Source organism: Enhydra lutris, unplaced genomic scaffold, assembly GCF_002288905.1.
Source record: "Enhydra lutris kenyoni isolate GAN:26980312 unplaced genomic scaffold, ASM228890v2 scaffoldscaffold4, whole genome shotgun sequence".
Classification (NCBI taxonomy): domain Eukaryota; kingdom Metazoa; phylum Chordata; class Mammalia; order Carnivora; family Mustelidae; genus Enhydra; species Enhydra lutris.
Genome location: NW_019154088.1, coordinates 23049920 through 23073588, shown reverse-complemented (window position 1 = coordinate 23073588; position 23669 = coordinate 23049920). Strand labels below are relative to the sequence as shown.

Genomic DNA, 23669 nt, shown 5'->3' with positions numbered 1-23669 from the left:
TCAGACACAGTCTCTGTCCTCAAAGGACTTGCAGTGGGATTACAGATCAGAACTCTAATTTACTTTTTCACAAATGAGAAAACTGAGTTCCAGAGAAATTATGCCATGCTCAAGGTCACACAGCAAAATACTACCAGAGGTGAGACCAGAGCTGTCTTCCGACAACTCAGTTCAGAACTCTTTTCTAATGGACCACACATCCTTTTGAGGGCCACACTTTAGTTTCTATTTGAGACACTACCTAGTTTTTACGACCTTTCCTTCTGTGCACTCCCTGTAAGCCCCCTCCAAAACCTGGAGCCTAGGGTTTGGAAAAGAAAATGGTGAGTCCTGAAGAGAAAGTCACACGCTGGGCATATTTAACCATCCTTAGCAAGAAAATGAAAGGTTACTCTGTCCTCCCTTAAGCATTAACTCTAACCATGCCAGAGAGGTTGAAGCCGTTAAAAAAAAAAAAAAAAAAAAAAAAAAAAAAAAAAAGCCTGAATGGTCTCAGGACCGGAAGGTGGATCCCCGCCCCCTGGTACGCTGCAAAGACAGATGGGGAGCCACCTGTCAGAGGACTGTGGGCGGGGGCCCGGCCGAGAGGGCCGCGGGACTGTAGGGTGAGCGCCGCTGAGCGCACGCTCAGAGCAGACAGCTTGCAGGAGGCCGGAGACGATGGTCTAAAATCCTGAGAGCTGACGGTCAGAGCGGGGGCGGGGGGGAGGTTGGAGGGGAAGGTAGTCACGGAGGGGTGACAGCTACAGGAGGTGGAGGATCCTGGAGGTAACAGCAAGGAGAGTACGCAACGGCAAGGGGCGGCTTCTGCGCCGACGCCGGGCGGTCAAGCCAGAGGAAAGCAGGGGAACGCTGCGGCGTTGCGGGCTTGCCCCGCCCGGGCGGGGGGTGCCATGTCTCGAGAGCGGCCCCCCCGCACCGACATCCCCCGCAATCTGAGCTTCATAGCCGCATTAACAGAGCGTGCCTACTACCGCAGCCAGCGGCCCAGCCTCGAGGAGGAGCCGGAGGTGGAGCCAGGCGAGGGCGGGACGCGCCTTGGGGCCCGATCCCGCGCTCACGCTCCGAGTCGGGGTCGCCGGGCCCTTTCTGCACCTGCCGGAGGCGGCGGGGTCCGGGCGCCCCGCAGCCGCAGCCCGGACACCCGTAAGAGAGTGCGTTTCGCCGACGCGCTTGGGCTGGAGCTGGCCGCGGTGCGCCGCTTCCGCCCCGGAGAGCTGCCCCGGGTGCCCCGCCACGTGCAAATCCAGCTGCAGAGGGACGCCCTCCGCCACTTCGGGCCGTGCCAGCCTCGCGCCCGCGGCCTCCAGGTAGGCGGGCGGCAACGGCACGCCCCTTTCCCGGGACCTCCCCGAGCCGGCCGCCGTGGGCGTGTGGGAGAGGATTTATCAAGCAACACCCATGTCCCTCCCCAACCCTAGACTTAGTTTTGCTCATTCCTTTTGGGGCCACTCTCTCAGCTGGGCTCCACTCCGACTGCCCCACGCCGGGATCGGCCTCGGACTGGCCCAGTGCCGCGTCCTGACCCCGCCCCCCGTTTCTCCTCTCCCCTCTCCTCCCCTTTCCCCCAGGAGGCGCGCGCCGCCCTGGAGCCGGCCAGCGAGCCCGGCTTTGCCGCCCGCTTGCAGGCGCAGCGCATCTGCCTGGAACGCGCCGAGGCGGGCCCGCTGGGCGTGGCCGGGAGCGCGCGCGTGCTGGACCTGGCGTACGAGAAGCGCGTGAGCGTGCGCTGGAGCGCCGACGGCTGGCGGAGCCAACGCGAGGCACCCGCCTCTTACGCCGGCCCGGCACCGCCCCCGCCGCGCGCAGACCGCTTCGCATTCCGCCTTCCCGCGCCACCCATTGGGGGCGCCCTGCTTTTCGCCCTGCGCTACCGCGTGACTGGCCACGAGTTCTGGGACAACAACGGCGGCCGTGACTATGCTCTGCGAGGGCCCGAGCATCCCGGGAGTGGCGGAAACCCGGAGCCCCAGGGATGGATCCACTTTATCTGAGACGCCTGGGTCGACGGCGGGAAAACCAAAGGCACCCAGGGGCTGGGGGAGCCCGAAGATTTGGCGGGGAGGAATGAAAGAAACGGAGATTGGCTGGGAGCTGTCCAAGAGAGTCAAGTGGGGGAGGGCGAGGAGGATGGGAAAAATCAAAAGGGTGTGGGGAGTGAGCGGAATCAACGAAAGTCGGGGGAGGTCGGGGTGGAAAAACAGAGTTGGATGTGAGTGATAGGAACCCAAGGCATAGAAGAAAGGAAACCAGAAAGGGCGCTGGAAGGATTAGGAAAAAAGCAAAAGACTGGGGTTTGATGGTGATACCGTGAACTAGTCCTGGGAGAAAGTAAGTGGGTTCGTCAGACTTAAGCAGATGGTTAGGGTACCTCTTTGAGATTGAGGAGGTACTTTGTTTGAAGTAGGAGTCCACCCTGCTTAAGTCATTTGGATTGCGAGCTCATTCCCTCTTCTTACCCGCTGTTGCCACCTCAGGTCCCTGAGTGCTGCCCATCCTAGTTTTATACTCAGCCATAATTGCCTTGCTTAAGTCCCAGGAACTTGGCCATTGCTTCCCAGCCCCTGGCATTATGACAGGATTCCCTTGTCATTCCCGACGATCCCGGGCTTCATTTCCCCCTGACTGGCTGGGGAGTAATGGCAGGCTGCAATCAGAGCTCCTACCTCCTCCTCCAGGCAGCCCTGGGGATTAAAATGAAGGCTAAACCAACTCCAGGCCTGTCCTTGTAGCCAAATAAGGCCGTACCTGAGGAGCTGGTACACTCAGGGGCTTCCAGAAAAATGCCAGCCTTACCTTTCTGGAGTGCCTTTTAATGACCTTTAAGCACTTTATGCACTGTATTTGTCAAGAAACAGTGAATCACAAGAATCACTATCATGATTCTGCTTTGGGAGGAAAGAGTCACTGACTAGCTGTATTACTTTGGGCAAAGTTATTTCATGTCTCTGGGCCCCAGTCTCCTCCTTGGGAAATTAGATTTTAACTAGGTGATCTCTCACAGTCTCTTCTTGCTTTGACATTTTATGATCCATGAGTGTAGATAAGAAGCCACATTCTTCAACCTACATTTGGAGTGCTACAGTTCAGAACACACAGTACTCCCAACATTTGGTTGGGGCTGAGGATGGGTCTTTCAGTTTTTGACACAAATGTTCCAGAGCCCAGGAAGCATCCCACAACCAGCTGCAGCCTGATGGTATTCCAAACCCTTTTTCAAACTGCAGTTCATCCTCTTCCCCATACTTTTTTGCTCTTGCCCCCACAGACTTCCAGTCTAGGTACTTTGAGACAGTTTTGGGCAGGTGCATATCTGTTGGGGAAAATGATTTTGGGAGCCCCAGAGATGAAACAATGCTGAGGATCTCTTGAGGATAAAGGTTTATGAATATAAGAAATGGAAAACATTTCAAATCAAGAATCAAAGCCACTTAGTAATTAAATGGCACCAGAAGATGGCAGTCTGTTCATACCCTGAGCAAGTGAAATGGGGAAGCTGGACTCTTCTATCCATTCACCATCATGCCTTAGGTCTCCCTTCCTGGTTAACCTCTGTTGGTAGTTTTTCCTTTCCTCTTACCCTATTCCTAAGCTCTTTGCTTTTTTCTTTCCTTGTCCCTCTCTCATCGCTTTCATTTTTCTTTTGATATATAGGGTATTTACCTTCATTTTCTCTTTTCCATTTGCCTCCATCTTCATCCTTGTTGATCTCTGCTATTCCTTCTCCCTCCAGAAGGGGTGGAGAACCTACTTCCTTTTCTCCAAGACCATGATTCATCCACCTTCCTCCCTCAGGCTCCTTCTTGACAGTCTTCTAGAAGGGAGAAGAGGAAAAGAAGCAGTTCCTGATGCAGATGAACAGCCGCTCCCAGGTAAACCAGCTCCCCACATCCTTTTCTATCTATTACTAGTTTCTCAAAAATGTCTGAATCCCCCTCTTATTACCGAGTCAGAGAGTGCATGCATACATGCCCATACATGCATTTGGAACAGAGTATGGAGCATGTTACCAGGCCCCTCCTTTCCAAAGCTTTAGTCCTTTGAAGGAAGATGGCCAAAAGAGAGGAACCCCGAGTCGCTCCTCAAAGAAGTGCCGGTTTAAACAGCATCCTTACGTGAAGAAGAAAACAAAGAATTTCATGCAACTTGTGGATCACCTTCAGGTCAAAGTTCCAGCAAAGTGAAGAAAGAACCTCCTGGAAGCCACCAAGCAATGCGCTTTTTAGTCATCAATGAAGAGCCCAAAGAAGGATGATGGAGACGGAGCCTAGGTCGGGGCTCAGTGTATACTAATCTCTTGCCTAATGTGTTTGCACTATTGTCATGTCATATTAACAATCGTAATAGCTCACATGTACTTATCTACTCAAATCTGGTGTCTTGCATGCATTACAATCTTCAGAACAACCCTATCAGTTGAGAAATATTATCCCTGTTTTAGAGATGTGGAAACCGCTCAGAAAAGCTCAGTAATTTGTTCAAGATCACATCGCTGGTAAATGGCACAGCTAGGGTTGTGAACTCAGGATCTCCAGAGCTTCTGTGTATAACCATGTTATTACATTTTTTCCTTCAAAAACAAAACTGAAAACTTTGCCATATGTAATCTCTTATTAGGAAAAGCCCACAGTTTCTAACTCGTCTGCCTTCCCATCCTCCCAGTTTACCAAAATGGCTTAGAGAAGGCAAAGTAGAGGGTCCAAGCTCCCATGCAGGAGCTTGCTGCTTTCTTCTGTACCAGTGTCCCAGCTCTGCAGAATCAGCAAGGGGACCACACTGCCTGCCTGCTAGAGAACTCGGGAACCCATGTGAACTTCAGCTTTTCCTTACTTTGGGATTCTTTCCTGCCCCTAACCAACATTCTGCACCTGTTGGTGTGACACCCTTTCCATTCCCCTGACCAATCCCTAAAGTTTCCATTAAAGGGTATCCCTGAGCAGGACAACTGCTGAATGGTCTGTGCTTGGGCTCTCTCTGCGAGCCTGGATATTGCTGAGTGGATAAATGTAAACTGGTTGGAGACAGGGAACCCCCTGAGTTTTTTCTTTAAGAAGAGCTATGACTTCCAACCTCCTACCTGCCCCGTCATTCTCAGCTTTATAGAACCAACACCTAAACCTTCTAGTTCTTTCCATATAGAGCTGCCCCAGGGCTTGGGGTAAGCTGATAGTCTAATCTGATATGGGAAGCACTAGAAGTTTGGTGGAATCTTTAGAGATGTATTAGATGTTACGGGGATGGGTCCTTTCCCCTGAAGGCTGACTATATGAGCAGGAGCAGTTTGGTGTATACAGGTCAGCTGTGGACCAGGCAGTGCTAGAAGAGAAAACACTACCCTGGTCCGGGGCTTGGGTCCTTGAAGCAACACAACTAGAACACTTTTTCCTATTTCTCTCATCCAGACCTCAGATGTCTTCCTATACTTGCTTGTCTGACAGCCTTCCTCTCGTACCTTTGTTTCTCTTCATGACTGTAGCTCATTTCTCTTCACAATAAGCCCTGGCTCCTGAACTTTCCAATTGAACTCCCACATCCCCTTGCTTCTAACACCTGCATTTCTCTGGAGCTCCTCCAGATCTCTGGGTCCTTACAATCAGCAAGTTCATACAGTCAGAGACCTGGAAAAGCTTGTCTTTAGAGATCACTGGGTCCATGCTCCAGTACAAATGAGGACACAGGTCCAGAGATGAGAAGATTTCATCAGGGTCAGAGAATTTGTTAGTGCAGCTCAAGATGGGGCTTAACCCCAGCCCTCCTGACCATATCCCACTCCCAGGCTACAAAGCGGCCTCTATAGTCAGACCTGTAATTTTTCACGGCAAGGGATAATATTACAAATGTTTCATTTTCTGCTGCTAGTTTCCATTCCCTTCCCTATCCAGGCATAAAAAGAAACAAAAGGCACTTGTAGTTTTCTCTGTTTTCCCACCTTGGGCACTTCTCCGGGTGATATTGCTAAGGAACAGTGAAGTTACTAAAAAGACTGAATAATCCACCCATTGACTAGCTAACCTGGAGAGGAATTGAAAGCTTGCTATGTGGATCTCCCCAAACCACTGTTCTCATCAGGCCCTCTCAGAGTGTCCTCACCCTCTTCACAGTGCAGCCCTGTTCACTGGGTCCCAAACCCACGAGTATTGTGCCTCACTTCAGCTTCCTCATGCAACTGCCCTCCCTTCTGGATAAAAGACCTCATACTTGAAATAAAGTCGAAACATGAAAGTATATCATAAAATACTGAGAAGTATTGTTTGTTTGGGGTAGAGGGTGGCAAGAGACCCAGAAATGAGATTCCTCTCTCCCACCCCCTGGTATCTTGGTCATCTCATTTCTTAAAAATCTGTCTGCTGGTATCCTATTGCTCTGTAAAAGTTGGGTGGGCAAAAGATATGGAGGAGTTGGGCAGCCCTGGTATAAGACACCGCAATAGAATCCCACCACTATATTGGGTAGTGGTAGGAAAGTTATCAGGACCCAGCTTTAGGGCCCTGGCACCCAGCACCAGTTCCTGGTGCAGTTAAAGGGTACAGCTTGGGTAAAAGTGCCAAATTTCCCCTCAGGTTGGGGGCGGGGGCTCTTCTTCCTTAAGGGGGCCATCTAAGTTACATCCTGCTCCGTAAGCTCTGAAGGAAAGGGCAAAGCATAGGAAATATGACGAGGAAAAGCAAAGACCTCTGTCTAATCCAGAATGGAGCAACAGGTATTTAAGTGAGACATCCTCGAAAAAGATCAAGTTCTAACATAATATTGACTCCCACATCACCTGAACAATGAGAGAATCCAGTTACCCACAAAATAATCAGATGTTTCTTTTTATTTTTTTTTAAAGATTTCACTTATTTGACAGAGATCACAAGTAGGCAGAGAGGCAGGCGAGAGAGAGAGAGAGAGAGAGAGAGAGAGAGAGAGAGAGAGGAAGGGAAGCAGGCTCCCTGCTGAGCAGAGAGCCCAATGCCGGGCTCGATCCCAGGACCCTGAGACCATGACTTGAGCTGAAGGCAGAGGCTTAACCCACTGAGCCACCCAGGTGCCCCTCAGACAGTGTTTCTAATAGTGAAGTCTAGCCTGAGAATAATCAGATGCCTCCTCATTACATCATAATGGCCTAAGTTGTGATGTCATGGCAGAGCACCTACACCTACGTTATGAAGCTAGATATGTTGAAGGGTAGAGTCAGCATGAGGAGCAGACACCCAAAGAGAGGTAAGCAGGGCTTCCCAGGGTTCTTCTCCGTGGCTTACTGCCTAAGGTCCCTCTGTGGCCAAAATGCCTTTCCAGGCCTCTCGTACCTTAGTTTAGTGCTAGGTCTGTCTGAAATCCTTCTTCCACAAACTCCACTGCAGCTTTTGCTATCCCAAATCTTCAATAGTTGCAGTTCTGATTGGTCAGCCCTCAGCTTTTTTATTTCTTAGGAGACAGGGCATAGAATGATGAGGCATGGTTCTCCTAAGTGAGGCAGAAACTCACCATATCCATTTGGCTTGTCCCAGGTAGATCCAAGTTTTGGAGTGCCTGAAATACAACTTTTGGAGCCTTTTAAAAGAAAAATAAATACATTAGGCACTAAAGTGAAAACTTTAGAATGAAAAAGATAAATTAAAAATTTTTTTTATTTTTTTAAAGATTTTATTTATTTATTTGACAGATAGAGATCACAAGTAGGCAGAGAGACAGGCAGAGAGAGAGGAGGAAGCAGGCTCCCCGCTGAGCAGAGAGCCCGATGTGGGGCTCGATCCCAGGACCCTGGGATCATGACCTGAGCCGAAGGCAGAGGCTTTAACCCACTGAGCCACCCAGGCACTCCCTAAATTAAAATTTTTAAGGAGCTGACACCACAATATAAAAAAAAATCAAGGGCCCCTGGGTGGCTCAGTGGGTTAAAGCCTCTGCCTTCGTCTCAGGTCATGATCCCAGAGTCCTGGGATTGAGCCCGCATCGGGCTCTCTGCTTAGCAGGGAGCCTTCTTCCCCCTCCTTCTCTCTCTGCCTGCCTCTCTGCCTACTTGTGATCTATGCCTGTTAAAAAAAAAAAAAAAATCTAAAAAAAACCAAAATAAAATAAAAATCAAGAAAAATAACAAATTTTAGAAATTACCTACTTGACTAGCATTTTTTTTTTTTTACAATTTTGTTTTTGGGTGCATGCTCCTTGATAGATTTTTCATATTGATTATTATAATGTTTTCTATAAGAAGTACAGAAAAGTAATTCAGTTTTCTACATGATTGCTTTTTTTTTTTTTAAGATTTTATTTATTTATTTGACAGACACAGAGATCACAAGTAGGCAGAGAGGCAGGCAGAGAGAGACAAGAGACAAGGAAGCAGGCTCCCTGCTGAGCAGAGAGCCCGATGTGGGGCTCGATCGCAGGACCCTGGGATCATGACCCGAGTCGAAGGCAGAAGCCTTAACCCACTGAGCCACCCAGGTGCCCCTACATGATTGCTTTTTAAAAAAAATCTTAGTGATTTAGAAAAATTTCACCTTCACACTTTATAAGTGATAATGTTACATGATTTTTTAGATTTTTGTCAAACTTGAAAAAAAAACTATCAAATCTCTTTGATACATGTGTAAAACTTCAGAGCATTACAAATTTGGAATGACTAATATACTCTGGATTGTTGACATTAGGATTAATCTATCTGTATTAGTCTGCTAGAGCTGCCATAAAAAATACAACCCACTGGGTGGCTTAAAATGAAATTCTCTCTCAGTTGTGGAGGGTAGAAGTCTGAGATCAACATATCCACAGGGTTTACTTAATTCTGAGGTTCCTTTCCTTAGAGTCATCTTCTCCCTATGTCTTCCCATGGTCTTTTCTATGTCTGTGTCCAAATTTCCTACTATAAAGATACCAATCATATTGGATTAGGACTCACCCTGAAGACCTCATTTTTTTAAAAGATTTTATTTATTTATTTGTCAGAGAAAGAGAGAGCAAAGGCAGGCAGAGTGGCAAGCAGAGGCAGAGAGAGAAGCAGGCTCCCTGCCAAGCAAGGAGCCTGATCTGGGACTCCATCCCAGGACCCTGGGATTATGACCTGAGCTGAAGGCAGCCACTTAACAGACTGAGCCACCCAGGCATCCCTGAAGACGTCATTTTAATGTCATCACTTCTTTATAGAACTTATTTCCAAATACAGTTATATTCTAAGGTATCTGGAGTTACGACTTTATCATATGAATGTGGGGTGGGGGGAATGGATGACATAGTTCAGCCCCTAACGCCATACTGGCTATTAAAGTATTTACAGAAATTACAGCAAACCACGGTCATATACCTATTCAACCCAAACTAAATGTATCCCCAACTCCATTTCTCTAGCCAATCTCAAAATACTCATGGCCTTTCCACTGCCACCTGACAGAAGGAGAAATATAATGGAGGGGAAATCAGAAAGGAAATAGACATCAATCTTAGCGTTTCAGGTTAAATATTTTTTTTCAAATTTTACAAAAAGCCACGACCACATTAACACACCCTGGAGCTTCTCCAGTGCTTTGGAAGGTCTGTGCAAGAAGTGACCTTGAAACTTAGTTTCCTTAGGTATATGGTAAATGTGCCTCTGGTTAATCCTACTTATATCTAAGCCATGTAAAGGAAGAGAGAATTTTCACCAAAGATGGGGAATTAACATCTCTACATTGAGGATGACAAGTCCTCATTCTTTCAGCACTAGTCCCTGGAAAAGCTGAGAAGTTTTGTTGTCTTGCTAGAGGTAGGGGCCCTCCCTTCTCTGATATTGTCAGCCTGCATCTATTCCTCTCTTCCAATCCACATCCTAGTCCACTCCATCTTCTAAAGCTTTAGGGTGAAACCCACATAAGAGGGAGGCTTCACGGGGCACCTGGGTGGCTCAGTCAGTTAAGGGTCTGCCTTGGGCTCAGGTCATGATCCCAGGACCCTGGGATGGAGCCCCACAACAGGCTCCCTGCTGAGTAGGGAGCCTGCTTCTCCCTCTCCCTCTATCCCTCCCCTTGCTTGCACATGCACTCTCTCTCTCTCAAATAAATAAAATCTTAAAAAAAAAAGAAAAAGAGGGAAGCTTAGCACGCACTCTATAAAAGGGGTAGATGAGTTTCTTCTTTCCTTTAATTTCCCCTCTCCTAAACCTGTCTTTAATTCTGCTCCCTACTCCCAAGTCTCAGGAGTGAGTGTCTTAATGAGACAAGAAAGGTGGCAGAAAAGGTCCACCTTTCTTATTTCCAAAAGGCGGCGATCAGTGTTGCCCAGGGTGCCTAACTGATTCCCCTATAGAGGGGCAGGCACTAGGTTCTCGCAGACATTGACTGGCTTTCCAGCCAGATTAATCATGAGTTCTTTCCAATCAACCCAGTCTTGTTATTTGTTTGGATTATGGGAGAACAACTTCACTGAAAACTGAGGGCTGCTGCTGCCTAAAATATTTCACTTTTTCTTTTATTGTATACAAACTATTGGGGCATGGTAATAGTCATGATTTAAGACAAAGTCTGTTATGTACTACGAGCCCTAGCTTAAACCCTGAGGGATCAGAAGTTTCCAACTCTAAAGCTGAGTATATTTATCTTTCCTTTGTTTACGCCTATGTTTTGCTGATGTGAAGATTGTAGGGCTGGCTCTTAGGAGGTTGAAATTTTTACTGAATGTAATGGGGCTGGGAGGTGGGCAGGTACAAATATAGGCATAATTAACATGAGGCTCAATGCTGAAGTTGAAAACCATTTCTGATGTCTGACAACCATGAAAGTGCTCTAGACCTTAAATTGGAGCAATAAAGAATCCATAGCGGGCATTGGTTTGGGGCGGGGGGGAGTGATGTCTGTGGGATACAGAGCAAAGTATGAAATTGTTTCATAAATTATTTTAGTTGTGTAAAATATTAAGTGACCTAAAGGCAAAAAGAGACTTTTTCAAAGATCAGCATATGAGAACAAAAGAATCACTTCAGAAAGTACTGTTTCCAAGTTTTTGTCTAAAGACCGAGAATCCTAAATATATATACAAGCTTTGGCCCAAATTCCAAATATATTAACTTTTGTCCCACAACTTTTGTGACTACTCTGGTGAAAAGTCCCATTTTGTTGCCATCTTTTTTTTTTAAGATTTTATTTATTTATTCGACAGACAGCGATCACAAGCAGGCAGACAGGCAGGCAGAGAGAGGAGGGAAAGCAGGCTCCCTGCTGAGCAGAGAGCCCGATGTGGGCCTCAATCCCAGGATACTGGGATCATGGCCTGAACCGAAGGCAGAGGCTTAACCTACTGAGCCACCAAGGCGCCCCGCCATCTTTTTCTTGACAGCGAAAATCAAGGTCCTCAAATGTATGAGGCAGGTCCTCCTCACTGGGACAGAGAGGTGGGCCTGGGGTCGGATTGTCTGGGGGGGGGGGGTCCCAAACAGGTGCCCGCTTACGGCACTTAGTCCGTGGGAACACCTGTGCAGTGTTCTGAAGGGGCCGGGCTGCTGGGATCCTCGTCTTTCAGGCTGCAAGACATTTGATCCATCTGGAGAACAAGTTCCCGGTTGCTCTGGGCGCTTCGTTTACAGTGACGCTGCTGACGGCCCTCGGCTGGGCAGGCGCGGCTCCGCTCTGGCTCTACTCGCGTGTAAGGCTGACAAGGGGATGCTGAAAAAAGTCTTCCTTCAGGAGGAACAAATGGGGAGTAGTTGCAAGTTGGTCTTGGACAACTGAACAAACTCCTGTGAATTCCTTGGGGCAATTCCGGGAGGACCAAGCCTCAGCATACTCCGAAGGTCCGGCGCGGAAAGGTCGAAAGCGGGGGGTGGGGGGCGGTAGGGGTGGGAGGAGGTACCATTCACAGCACCCTGGCCCTGGGGGACATCTTCCCTGCCCCAAGCAGCCAATAGCCACCCCGGCTGAGGCCCACCCAGCCAATAACCGACTTCAGCCGAGACTCACGCAGCCAATGGCCGGCCCAGTGCGTTCCGCGGGTGCCCGCCTGCCTACTTCCACCAATCGGGACACGGGCCACCTTGGCACCGCCCCTGGAGCCCACCCCACCCATCCGCCCCGCCTCCAACTCGTTCGAGCAGGGTTGGGCTATACGGGCGCGCTCTCGGGGACAGGGGGGGCAGTCCCGGTCCCGGCCCTCCGCGCGGGTGGGCTTGGAGCAGGCCGCACCGGGCGGGAACCCCACTCCCACCGCGGAGGCCCCCTGCCCTTTCTCCCCCTTTCCCCCCGGCCCATGGTGCGAGGCTGGGAGCCGCCGCCCGGGCCGGACCGCGGTGAGTGATCCCCAGCCCCTTCGACTTCCCCTCCCAGCCCCTGTAAGATCTCCGACCTCCGGAGCCCCATCCCCGCGCTGGGGGGGGTTGGAGAATTCTAGGCTCGAAGTCTCCCCGTTCTCTCTCCTTTCTCCTCTGGACTTTTCGGTTCCCTGTTGTAACTGGGGGAGGGTGAGTGGGTGTGTAGGGAGGAGGGGAAGGCTGGGTTGGGACGCCCCCCCGCGAGGGGAGGATTGAGATTCGGCTGCTCCCTGGGGCTCATCGCCCCAAGTGCAGCAACTTTTTGTTCTCTGACCCAGTTTGGAGCCTTATAGACTGCCTGCGAAATGGAGGATAGGAGAAACGCTTCCTTCCCAGGCCTCTCCTCCTCCCCCCACGACTACCTCCTGGCGACCTCAACACACGTACAGAAACCTGGTCTTACTTCTGGGAAGCGGTGGTATTTGGGAATGAGAGGTTTGGGAGAAACTGCGCCTTCTGACCCCCTACCCAACCATACTCAGAAAACAAACCAAAAAAGTGAGAACCCGAGTTCTCAGAGGTTCCTGGTTTTGTGTCCTAATCTGAGACTTCTAAACTGAAAGACTCAAGCTGAGACCTGTTTGGTAACGTGGGCCCAGATCAGGAGATCTTTTATCATATGAACCTCCTTCTCACCATACATTTGAAGCCCTTTTATATTATATGAGTAGGACAGGTAAATGGCAATGATTGAAAAAAACAAGCCAGTTAAACTTGGGAATTTTTTAAATGATGCATACATCTCTTAAGCATTGTCATTAAAAGCATGTTCATTGCACCAATCTTTTGGGGTAGTGTCCAGGCGTTTTCTTTGTGTAAGTCTGCTGATCGGAGTTCCCAGTTGTCTTTCCATATAAACTACACAAGCGAATTTCTAATCTGGCTGCACCCTGAGAACTTTTAAAAGCACTGATGCCTGGGCCCCAGTCCAGACTAATTTAAGTCAAAATACGAAGGAGGATTCCCTGGTTTAAATTTCCCAGGTAATTCTAATGTGCCACTGCCTCTAATGTATGATTTCAAGGGGTTTTTTGTTTTATTTATTTATTTTTTAAAAGATTTTATTTATTTGCCAGAGATCACAAGTAGGCAGAGAGGCAGGCAGAGAGAGAGGGGGAAGCAGGCTTCCTGTTGAGCAGAGAGCCTGATGCGCAGCTCGATCCTGGGATCATGACCTGAGCTGAAGGCAAAGGCTTTAATGCACTGAGCCACCCAGGCGCCCCTGTTTTGTTTTGTTTTAATGCAGTGAGAATTTACACACTTTTGGAGCAATCTGAATGCAGAATACGTTTGAGATTTTTAAGTACCCTGCCCCTCTAATCTTTTACAGTTCCCTGCTACTCCCAATTCAACAACTGTACAACACCTTAACATTTGACTTTGTTTTCATAGAAACAATTTTTAGCTCACTAATTTTTCATAGGTTTATGTGATATTTAATTACATTATTATATAAATAAAGAAAAAACAGGCATAAACAGGTTGGGAATCACCCGCAACTGGTCCAGGCTCATAGGGCAGCTGAAGGAAACAGATGATTTTGGCACACTAGAGAGTAGCCTACCATCCTCTAGTACATAGCACACTGTGGGTGTTGGTCATAAAACCCAGTGGATCAGTTAAGTCACGCTCCTGGCCCAGTTGAACACCTCTCCCCCTTCCACTCTCTCCAATTAATATCACCAGTATCCAGTCCCTTCTAGACTTAAATTCTCTTGAGTATTCCATCCACTCTTTCCATTCATTCACATCAAGCATTATGTTCCTCTTTAAGCAATTACCATCACTCCTTTTTTTTTTTTTTTTTTTTTTTTTTTACTGAGTTGGAAGGACATAAGGCAGAGGTTCTTAAATTGAGCTTCTGGGCAGCCAGTGAATCCTTTGAGATTATATATATAATGTGTAAGTTTAGATGTTTATGGTGGGGGTAGTCATAACTTCCTGAGTGGTCCATACCTTTATCTGATTCTCAAAGAAGTTCATGACCCAAAAAAGTTGAGAAGCACGTAAGTTGAATACCACTGAAAATTCTTTTAAGGCCCTTAAAACTGTATCACCAAAACACATTTTAGGCAGTACTCCAATTCTTCTCTGAATAAAGATACAGGGTAATTTTGCAGGATCATTAGTTTCTCATTTGAACTGTCTCCTGCTTTATCCATAAGTCTAGAATCAACCCTAAAGTTGTGAACACCTCTTTTTCCTAGGATTGTATATACATCCAAACTGGAAGTTTTAAGTTAGTCCATTCTTTTCTGCCATCTGTCCACAGGTATGGAAAGCCCAAAGGGAACGAAGGGTGTTATCCTCTATATATGAGATAGATATATAGATATATAATATATATATATATATGAATATATATATATAATTATATTTTTTACTAGCTATTTGAAGGAGTGGTAGGGCATATATATTTAATAAGGATACAAATTTAGTAATTATTCAGAATTGGTAATCCCATCATCACTACCATCTCTGCCCATAGGAGTCTTTATTTCTCCAGTTTTGATTCCCTTCTTTTTCTACCCTTTCCAAATGGAGGTATAAGAACACAAGACACTGTAGTGTCTTCATTGTGGTTTTGATTAATGTGGGGTCTGTTCTCCTTGTTACAGTTCTCATGAGCCACTCTCCGGTTGTAGTTTCTTCCTGTGTCTAATTCTTCCAGGGAGATACCAGGTAGCTAGCTGTACAGCTAGCTGTGCCTTGATTTAAGCCACCACTCTACATCAGGAAATCTTCCACAGTTTGTTTTGTGTAATTGGAAAACTGGATGTATGCAGTACCCCAAATACGGTATTTGCATTACTATATGTTATACTGAAACATCAAACTGATACCATGAGAATCTGGAGGATAGCAAACCACATGAATGAAAACAAAATGCTTCCTTGTAAGGCTTATAGCTGTGCCTGCCTTATTTCCTGTCTGGCAGTCTTCATCCTTAGCTGGACTGCTTTATTCCTTAGGCCACAGTTTTCTCTTATCTAAAGTATAATTGTGTCCTTAAAAAACAGATACAAATAAGGTTAAGTAAATGTCAAGTGCTGCAATCATAAAGTGTTCTGCAGCTTAGGTTGGTGGTATTCCTGGTGGGCCACAATGTCTGAATGGTGGTTTAGCACCCATCTGTGCAAGCAGTTGCTCACAGGCCACTCAGGTGTGTCTGGGATGAACCTGGAGGGTAAAGGTAGAGCTAGTACTGCATTGGCAATTCATCTGGCAATCAAAAAGGATTTATACCCAAGATACAGATTCAATTCTCCTAAAGCTGTGATTTTCATACTTTTTTTTTTTTTTTTTTAAAGCAGCATAATCCATTCTGGAATGATATCCAACTCCCAAAATGTAAAGAGCATAAAATCATGGATATCCTGGTTTTCTCCACTGCTCATTAGAATTAGGACCCTGAAAAAAGAGATGGAAAACAATGATTTTAAAGAATGCAGTCTGCTTCACTTTTCTCCGTGTCTAGGAAGAGAATGGCATTCCCTTATATCAGAATCGCCCTGTGAGGCTGAAGTAATGAGAAAAGCTGCCATTTATTGAGCCTTTACTTTGTTCTAGGCATCACGTTAACTGCATTTTTTTCATTTAGCCATAAACTTGGAGGAAGGTGCTGTTACGACCGCCTTTCTTTCTGAGGGGAAACTAAGGCTTTGTGAGATTAAATAAATTGCCCAAGGACAGGCAACACGCTAGGAAGGAGTGGAGCTGCAGTTAATTTCAAATCTGCCTCACCCCAAACCCCCACCCCAAGAGCTGTGTTAGGTCTTGCCTAGCACATAGTAGGTTCCTGGTAAAAATATATAGCTTTATAGACATGCAGCACTGTGCATTTTTTACACATGAAGAAACTAAAGCTCCTTTAAGTTCAGTAGCTTGCCCAAGATCATATAGGTGGTAAGTGGCAGAACTGGGATTCAGACTGCAGGTTGGCCTTAGTCAGGGATCACATTTCTACCCACTGTGCCATGCTGCCTCCATTTACCCTCTTCAGGTTCTCTTCAAGCTGTATAGCCTTTAGGATCTGCATGGCCTTCAGTTCAATAGATCAGATTGTTAAAAGGAAATGGAGACTCATTAAAATGCTTCCAAATTTTTCTAATCATCATATAAAATCCCTTGATACCACTATGTACTATAACGTCCTGGACTTGAGATTCTTCTCGGTTCATCATGTAGTGTTTACCTAGGAATCCTGTCCCATCCTTAACATATCAGAGGTAAATATTTATAAACTCAGATGGGATTCCTCTAACAGTAAAGGGTGACAGATGTGTTAAAGAGTTTCTAATACCCATCCAGAGAGCTGAGTTAAAACCTGGTCAGCAGAACTTTTCTGGGAAATAACCTGAGCAGGTATTTCAGGCATGATGCAGGATCAGGGGCTCTCCCTGCAGCCCCCACACCCACAGCCCTGGGAGCAGTGGTGCTGCTGGGGAGCCTGCAGGACCTGGCTTCGATTCACAGTGCATCTGCCCACCTGGCCCTGAGAAGAAAGCTGGGCTGCAGAGATAAGACTGGCAGGCCTTTGGCCCTGTGTGGAGGGGCTGTTACAGTCTGAGGGAGCTCTCCAGGCTCCCCAGAGAGAGACTGAGCTGTAGGAAGAGACAAAGGCTGGGGGGAGGGGCTAACCTTTGTTCTGAGGATGACTTGGTGGAAACAATTCCCTCTCTCTACCCCCACAGGACCCCAAAACCCAGGAGGAGTAAGCCCCATTTATCCCAGATACCTGACCTGTTCCTTATCCTACAGAGAGAAAATAAAGCGGGTTTGGTTTTAGGGCTTAAAGGCACTATCATTCCCCTCCCTGAAGGACTCCACCACCAAGAAGGGAAGAGGAAAGGGGGCTGGGGGCTGGGCAGTGGAACAGTGCTGTCCTGCCTTCTAGATACTCCTCTCTTGTATTTCCCACCTGTCTCGACATTCTAGAGGTAATCGTAAATTGCCAGGAGTTAAAGCAATTTGCATCAGTTTTGAGATTACTGCACTTCATGTTTTTGTGGTTGAGATTTCATTTTGTGACTCCTGTTCCATGGACTTAGAGGATGAAGTGAGTTTGAATTAGAAAAATTAAGGCAACATAAGGATGAGTTTTCCTCCTTAATCTCTAAAGACAGATTTTTGTCCTGGTGATAGTATTCACTAGTCATGTGACTTGGGGTAATTTAACTTCTATGGACTTTGGTTTTTCCATACATACAACAGGAATTTTAACAGGCTCATAAAGTTAGGAAAATTAAATGAGAAATTACTAAAGCACTTTAAAAGCAATCCAACATGGTACACATAGATAGTTGATTGTATTGGAGTCCAGCATTTTGTTTGGCAGAAATTGAGCAATAGGCTGAAAGAGGAGCCCCAGTGATTGAGCTGTTTCTCTTCTTATTACAGCTATCTCTGAAGGGCACAAATCAGAAAGCACCATGCCTCCTAATAAAGAGGCCAGCAGTCTTAATAGCTCCCCAGCGGGGCTCATCTGCCTGCCTCCAATCTCCGAGGAGCTACAGCTTGTGTGGACCCAAGCAGCCCAGACCAGTGAGCTGGATGGCAATGAACACTTGCTACAAACCTTCAGCTACTTTCCCTATCCCAGTCTAGCAGACATTGCCCTTCTCTGCTTACGCTATGGGCTGCAGATGGAGAAAGTCAAGACTTGGTTCATGGCCCAGCGCCTCCGCTGTGGCATTAGCTGGTCATCTGAAGAAATAGAAGAGACTCGAGCCCGAGTGGTCTACCATCGGGACCAGCTCCATTTCAAATCCCTTCTCTCTTTTACTCATCATGCAGGGCGGCCTCCAGAGGAGGTGCCTCCTCCATTGCCACCTCCAGAACAAGTGGGTCTTGGAATAGTACCCCTGACTCTTAGTGAGCCCACCCAAATGAAAGGATTGAAGGTAGAACCTGAGGAGTCCTCAGAGCTGCTGAGTCACCAGAAAGCAAAGGAACCCCTGATGGCACCTGGCAGTGGGGCATTCCCCCACCAATCAGATTTTTGGCAGGATCTTCAAAGCAGTGGCTTCTCTAAGGAGCAGGCAGGCAGGGGTCCCCACCAGTCACATGGCCTAGGTTCTGCTTCCTGGAACCACTCCACAGCTGTCCACCAGCCACATGCTCGGGATAAGCCCCCACCAATCTCACTACTTGCTAGTAGTTGTAAGCAGGAGTCAACATCTAATATGACTCCTTCTCCCTCTACCTCTTCTTCCACTTTCCCGGTACTGGCTAATGGAGCTACTGCCACCTCTAAACCCCTCCAGTCACTAGGCTGTATCTCACAGCCACTGTCACCCAGTGAACAGGCACTGCCCCCACATCTGGAGCCAGCTTGGCCCCAGGGGCTAAGACATAACTCAGTACCAGGTAGGGTTGGCCCTGCAGAGTACCTTTCCCCAGATATGCAACGCCAGCGAAAGACCAAGCGCAAAACCAAAGAGCAGCTGGCTATCCTCAAATCTTTTTTTTTACAGTGCCAATGGGCACGGCGTGAGGATTACCATAAATTAGAACAGATCACTGGTTTACCTCGACCTGAGATCATTCAGTGGTTTGGTGACACACGCTATGCCTTGAAGCATGGGCAACTAAAATGGTTTCGGGACAATGCGGTACCTGGTGCCTCTAGTTTCCAGGACCCAGCAATTCCCACACCCCCACCTTCAACCCGCTCCTTGAATGAATGGGCTGAGACACCACCTCTGCCGAACCCCCCACCCCCACCGGATATACGACCCTTGGAGAGGTACTGGGCAGCCCATCAACAGCTACGGGAAAGTGATATCCCTCAACTGAGTCAGGCATCAAGGCTTAGCACCCAGCAGGTACTGGATTGGTTTGACTCTCGATTACCTGAGCCAGCTGAGGTGGTGGTTTGTCTAGATGAAGAGGAGGAAGAGGAGGAGGAAGAACTGCCAGAAGATGATGAGGATGAAGAGGAGGAGGAGGAGGAGGAGGAAGAGGATGATGATGATGACGATGTGATCATACAGGACTGAGTCGGGGGGACTAGGGGAGGGAAGGTCTGTTACTAAAAGATGAACCAACTTAGTAACTGTTTAAACAAAGAAACCACATTTTTTTAAATTACTTTGTGGCAAAGAACTGAAAAGCTTTGTGTTCTTGAGGTTGGGGGATTGGGGATGTAGTGAGGGTGGACCAGGGAGGATGACCATAGGATCTAAAGAGAGGTGGGGATTGGATGAGCAGAAATCAGTCCTCTCGTCTCAGTGAAGAGTACGCTAAGGATCTGGTCCAAACCATGGGCTGGGAAAAGGCTTTTTTGCTCTCTTCATGTCTGCTGTTCTTTTCCCTTAGTGTGCTATGGAAAGCCCAGACCTTGGCCATACATCTATAGGAGGACTGGAAAAGAAGAGTAAAGAATTTTGATTCAATTGATGATTCCAGTGCAGACCCCAGTCCCACCATTTTCCCTGGAATGTAAGGCTGCCTCACACCCCTTTTCTTTTCTGAGCACAAGTCCATGTATAATACAGCTAAGAGTCTTAGTATGTCCCAGTCTCATCACTAGTCTTTCCTTAATGCACACCAACGTGACTGTATGGTTTACCTTCCTTGTTACGGAGTTGCACAGGTAGCAGAATGTTTTCATTTCTGATACTGGGACCACTTTTGCCTTGTACTTTTTTTTTTTTTTTTAATCTTTTTCCAAGTCCCCATTCTGTTCACTATTTGTCTCAGGGTAAATCTTCCCCATGGAGCTTGTGAAAAGTTTAATAATTGGGTGGAGAATAATTTAGACGGGATATTTATTGGATGTGGGAATTAGGGGAAATGTCCTTTTAAAAAGTAGAATTAGGTTACAGAGGAATAGAGGAGAGGGATGGTTTCTACTGTTCAGAAGGTGGGTGCGGTAGGTTCCAGGTTTGGTTTTACAAACCTGAAACTCCCTCCTGCCTAACTTGACAGAGACTAATATTTCATCTTTTTTGGTGTTGGTTCAATTTATATCTGTAATTGAGACTTTCCTCTCTTTATAGGATCTGTCTTGGGGACAGAGGGACCCAGGTCTTTAACTGAATTGATTATTGATGCTTTAGAATGGTTTCCATCAGATGGAGTCAGATATAAAGATTTCAATGGGTTAACCATCTAGAAATAAGAGTGGAAGCCCCAAATTGCTAGAATAATAATAAAAGGCCACAAATAAAATTGTTTCTCTCTCCTCCACTTTGCCACTTCTATGGTTTAGAGATTAATGGAGCCAAATCCATTAACATTCTGATTTAGTATACTTTTTTTTTTTTTTTTAACAGCAGGATATATTGAGGTAGATTAAGAAAACAAAACTTGGGGCACCTGGGTGGCTCAGTCAGTTAAGCACCTACTCATGGTTTTGGCTTAGGTTATCATCTCACAGGTCATGAGATCAGGCTCCGCGCTCAGTGGGGCCTCTGTGCTAAGTGGGGTGTCTGCGTGAGGATTCTCTCCGTCTCTTCTCCCATTTGCATGCGCACATGCACTCCATAAAATAAATAAATACATCTTTAAAAAAAAATTAAACAAGAACTTTGAAAGGCAGTGTATTAGCATCTATCACTGGGCAGATTTGTTTCCTGTACCTGCTACAGCACAGGCTCTTGCCCAGAAGAGGTGTCTAGAAATGCCTTTAAAAATAAATTCAGAGGGCGCCTGGGTGGCTCAGTGAGTTAAAGCCTCTGCCTTCAGCTCAGGTCATGATCTCGGGGTCCTGGGATCGAGCCCCACAACGGGCTCTCTGCTCGGCAGGGAACCTGTTTCCTCTCTCGCTCTGCCTGCTTCTCTGCCTACTTATGGTCTCTGTCTGTCAAATAAATAAAATCTTTAAAATAAATAAATAAATAAATAAATTCAGAGTTCCAGAAAGAGTAGGGAATCCTAGTTCAGCTTCAGAGTCATTTCCAGGACCTAATTTATTTCTGTCAGATGTCTGCTATCTTTACACTTTTTCAATATTTTTGCTTATGGTCTCCCTGCCAGTGGCTGACTCATTTAATTCCTCATTTCTATTTAGTACCCAAGGAAGAATACAGGTTTCATCTAAGTTGTGGTGGTCTTTGCCCATTCCACCATTCACAGCTTGTAATATAAAACCAATAGAGTTGCAATAACAATAAAAGGACACCTTTATATTATCTATGTACTTTAGTAAGCTGAAAGTCTGGGTCTCAAAGGAAAATCAACATAGTTAACTAGGCATAGAAGAAACAATAGGCAACATAAGTATAATAAATTAGGAACAGAGTTGTTGCTTATTAACATTGGCAATGGAAGAATATATCCAAAGCTGAAAGAATGAAATATAGAAATAAACCATACTTAATGAGTATATTACCTCTCACCCCCAATGATGCCAAGAATTGTTTTTACAACCTTTAAGTTGTAGGAAATGAGAGAGCTATTTGAGTGTGGGAGAGATCTAAACATCTTCCTGTAGTACTAGCCTTATATAATGCTTATTTTCCTAGAAGGTAATAGAGGATGTATATCATAAAAGTCAAGAGAGTGAAACCAGGAAACAAGGCAGGGAGACATTTTCCAAGGCACTTAATGGGTATTGGATGCTATAGGCCTTCTTTAAGCAACATGTTTAGATCAGACCTTGAAGACGATCTATCTGGAAGTAGTCCATGCTTCTCTTGACCTGGCTAATCCCATCTGTCTCTGTTCGTAGAGAGTCTGCAGCAGAGGGAAGGAAGGCAGATATGGGCATTTATAACAAAAAGGGTAATTAAGGCCCTCTCAAACCATTATATGAAGTTTATCAAGACAGCAGGTCACCACTGCTACTGCCCCATATTTTCTCCATTGTGTGATGAACTAACTTTTCCAAACTAAGATTTGATACACCTAGTGTGACAAAGGCTTTGTTGCTAATTATGAAAATCTTACAACATTTATTGTCTTATGGTAATAAGGCAGAATATTAAAAAAAAAAAACTATCTTGGAAGATATGGAGAGGAAACTGGAGACTATGCCAAGAGAGGATTAGCAGTGAGGCAGGATTCTTATGCCTCTGGGGAGGTGACACTTCCTTTAATAACTTTTAAAAAAAAACTTTATTATTGAAGTTTTCAAAAAATACAAAAGTAAAGTAGTATAATGAGCTGATAAGTACCCATCACCCAACTTCAACAAATAACTCATAGCCAGTTTTTCTTTCATTTCTCCTCTCTCTCTCTCCTATGTCCACTAGATTATATTAAAGCAAACCCCAGAGAATCATTTAACTTCCTGTCCTTAAATATTTTAGTATGTTATCTCCAAAAGGTAGACTATTTTTAAAAATATAATTATAATAGCCATTATGCCTACAAAAGAAAACTATTAACAATTCCTTAATATCAAATATCCAAGAGGTGTTCAGTTTTCAACTTTCTCATAAATGTTTTTGGTTTTTTTTACAGTTTGTTTCAATCAGGATCCAATTAGGGGCCATATATTTGTAGATTCTTTTTGCATCTGTAGGTTAACCTCTCCATTTGTGAGGATCTCAGGGATGTTATTTCCCCAGTGTTGCCTCTTAGGGCTTAGATCCTAATTTTTTGCCAATGAAAATAAAGGGCATTTGGAATACAAGAGCAAAATACTACCTATCTTAGGATGTTCTTGGGATCACCAGGAGCTTGGCATTGAAAAAGGGCCTAAATATCCTCAAAACCTGGGCCATAAAAGACAACTTAAAAGGCAAGACTAGACTTTTCATGTAGAGCTCCTTACAAACATCTCTTCTTGTTCCCTACCCTTTTTCTCTTATTGCCTATATTGTATCAGAGTCCCGTAAATTTATAAAGCATTACTCTAACCATGTCTAGAGAAGTGCACATAGCTTTTCCTTGTTCAAGCAGTACCTCTACCCAAAAGATCTATTCCATTGAAATATTTTTTTTGTGGAAATTTTGGGAATGTTAGTTGTGTCTACACACTTAGTTCACACTGGCTGAGACCTTTCAGTTTAAAGCCATTCACTACCATGTGACCTAATTTTTAAACCCCAAACTAGGAAGCTAATCTTGTAATAGGATAGAATTTTTGAAATTGAGACCATCCTGATAGATTGTGAACATATGATTACTACATTTGAAACCCGTGTCATTCTCCACCGGTTATATTCTACCACCTTAACAGGAGACCAAAAAGGCATTTCATGTGTAGGCCTAACCATGTGTTTTTCATATGCAGGCAAGTTAGATTAGCCTGGGCTCACCTGCTGAACTGGTAGCTGGAAACCAGGAAGACACTCTAGTGGAGTTCTGCTTTCCCTCTGACCTGAAGGATAGAATTGGAATGGTGAAAGGTAACTCCCTTGGGCAGTTCTTTGGCAGTTTTACTTATGGGTCAGGGTAAATAGGTAGGTCTTAATCTGTAGAACACTAGTCAGAAAAACACTTAGCTAAGCAGTTTAAGTAGGTT

At 45.9% G+C, this 23669-nt stretch overlaps 3 protein-coding genes across 4 annotated transcripts in view; 2 read left to right on the top strand and 1 right to left on the bottom strand.

Annotated features, from left to right (window-relative positions):
* The first annotated feature begins 621 nt into the window (after positions 1 to 621).
* LOC111140623 (protein phosphatase 1 regulatory subunit 3E) lies at positions 622 to 6225 on the top strand. 2 transcript variants are annotated; one of them, XM_022492816.1, is made up of 4 exons: positions 622 to 1310; positions 1572 to 2025; positions 3796 to 3872; positions 4164 to 6225. In XM_022492816.1, exons 1-2 carry the CDS (start codon positions 894 to 896, stop codon positions 1992 to 1994), a joined length of 840 nt encoding a protein of 279 aa, XP_022348524.1. In that variant the 5' UTR covers positions 622 to 893; the 3' UTR covers positions 1995 to 2025; positions 3796 to 3872; positions 4164 to 6225. The 2 variants fall into 2 exon arrangements, 1 of the variants encoding a protein (XP_022348524.1); XR_002640163.1 differs by lacking the exons at positions 622 to 1310; positions 1572 to 2025 and having other exon boundaries at positions 3637 to 3872; positions 4031 to 6225.
* A 5875-nt stretch (positions 6226 to 12100) lies between these two features.
* The window catches only part of LOC111140683 (homeobox and leucine zipper encoding), a 13523-nt gene continuing 1954 nt past the window's right edge, over positions 12101 to 23669 (top strand). Inside the window, exons 1-2 of the mRNA XM_022492896.1 lie at positions 12101 to 12232; positions 17654 to 19696. Of these exons, the coding sequence (XP_022348604.1) occupies positions 12193 to 12232; positions 17654 to 19254 (1641 nt within the window). The 5' untranslated portion in view covers positions 12101 to 12192 and the 3' untranslated portion in view covers positions 19255 to 19696. The remainder of the gene's footprint in view (positions 12233 to 17653; positions 19697 to 23669) is intronic.
* LOC111140684 (ring finger protein 212B) overlaps positions 21717 to 23669 on the bottom strand; it is a 23398-nt gene continuing 21445 nt past the window's right edge. The window contains exons 13-14 of the mRNA XM_022492897.1: positions 23464 to 23525; positions 21717 to 21934 (exon numbers count right to left, since the gene is read on the bottom strand). Of these exons, the coding sequence (XP_022348605.1) occupies positions 21869 to 21934; positions 23464 to 23525 (128 nt within the window). The 3' untranslated portion in view covers positions 21717 to 21868. The remainder of the gene's footprint in view (positions 21935 to 23463; positions 23526 to 23669) is intronic.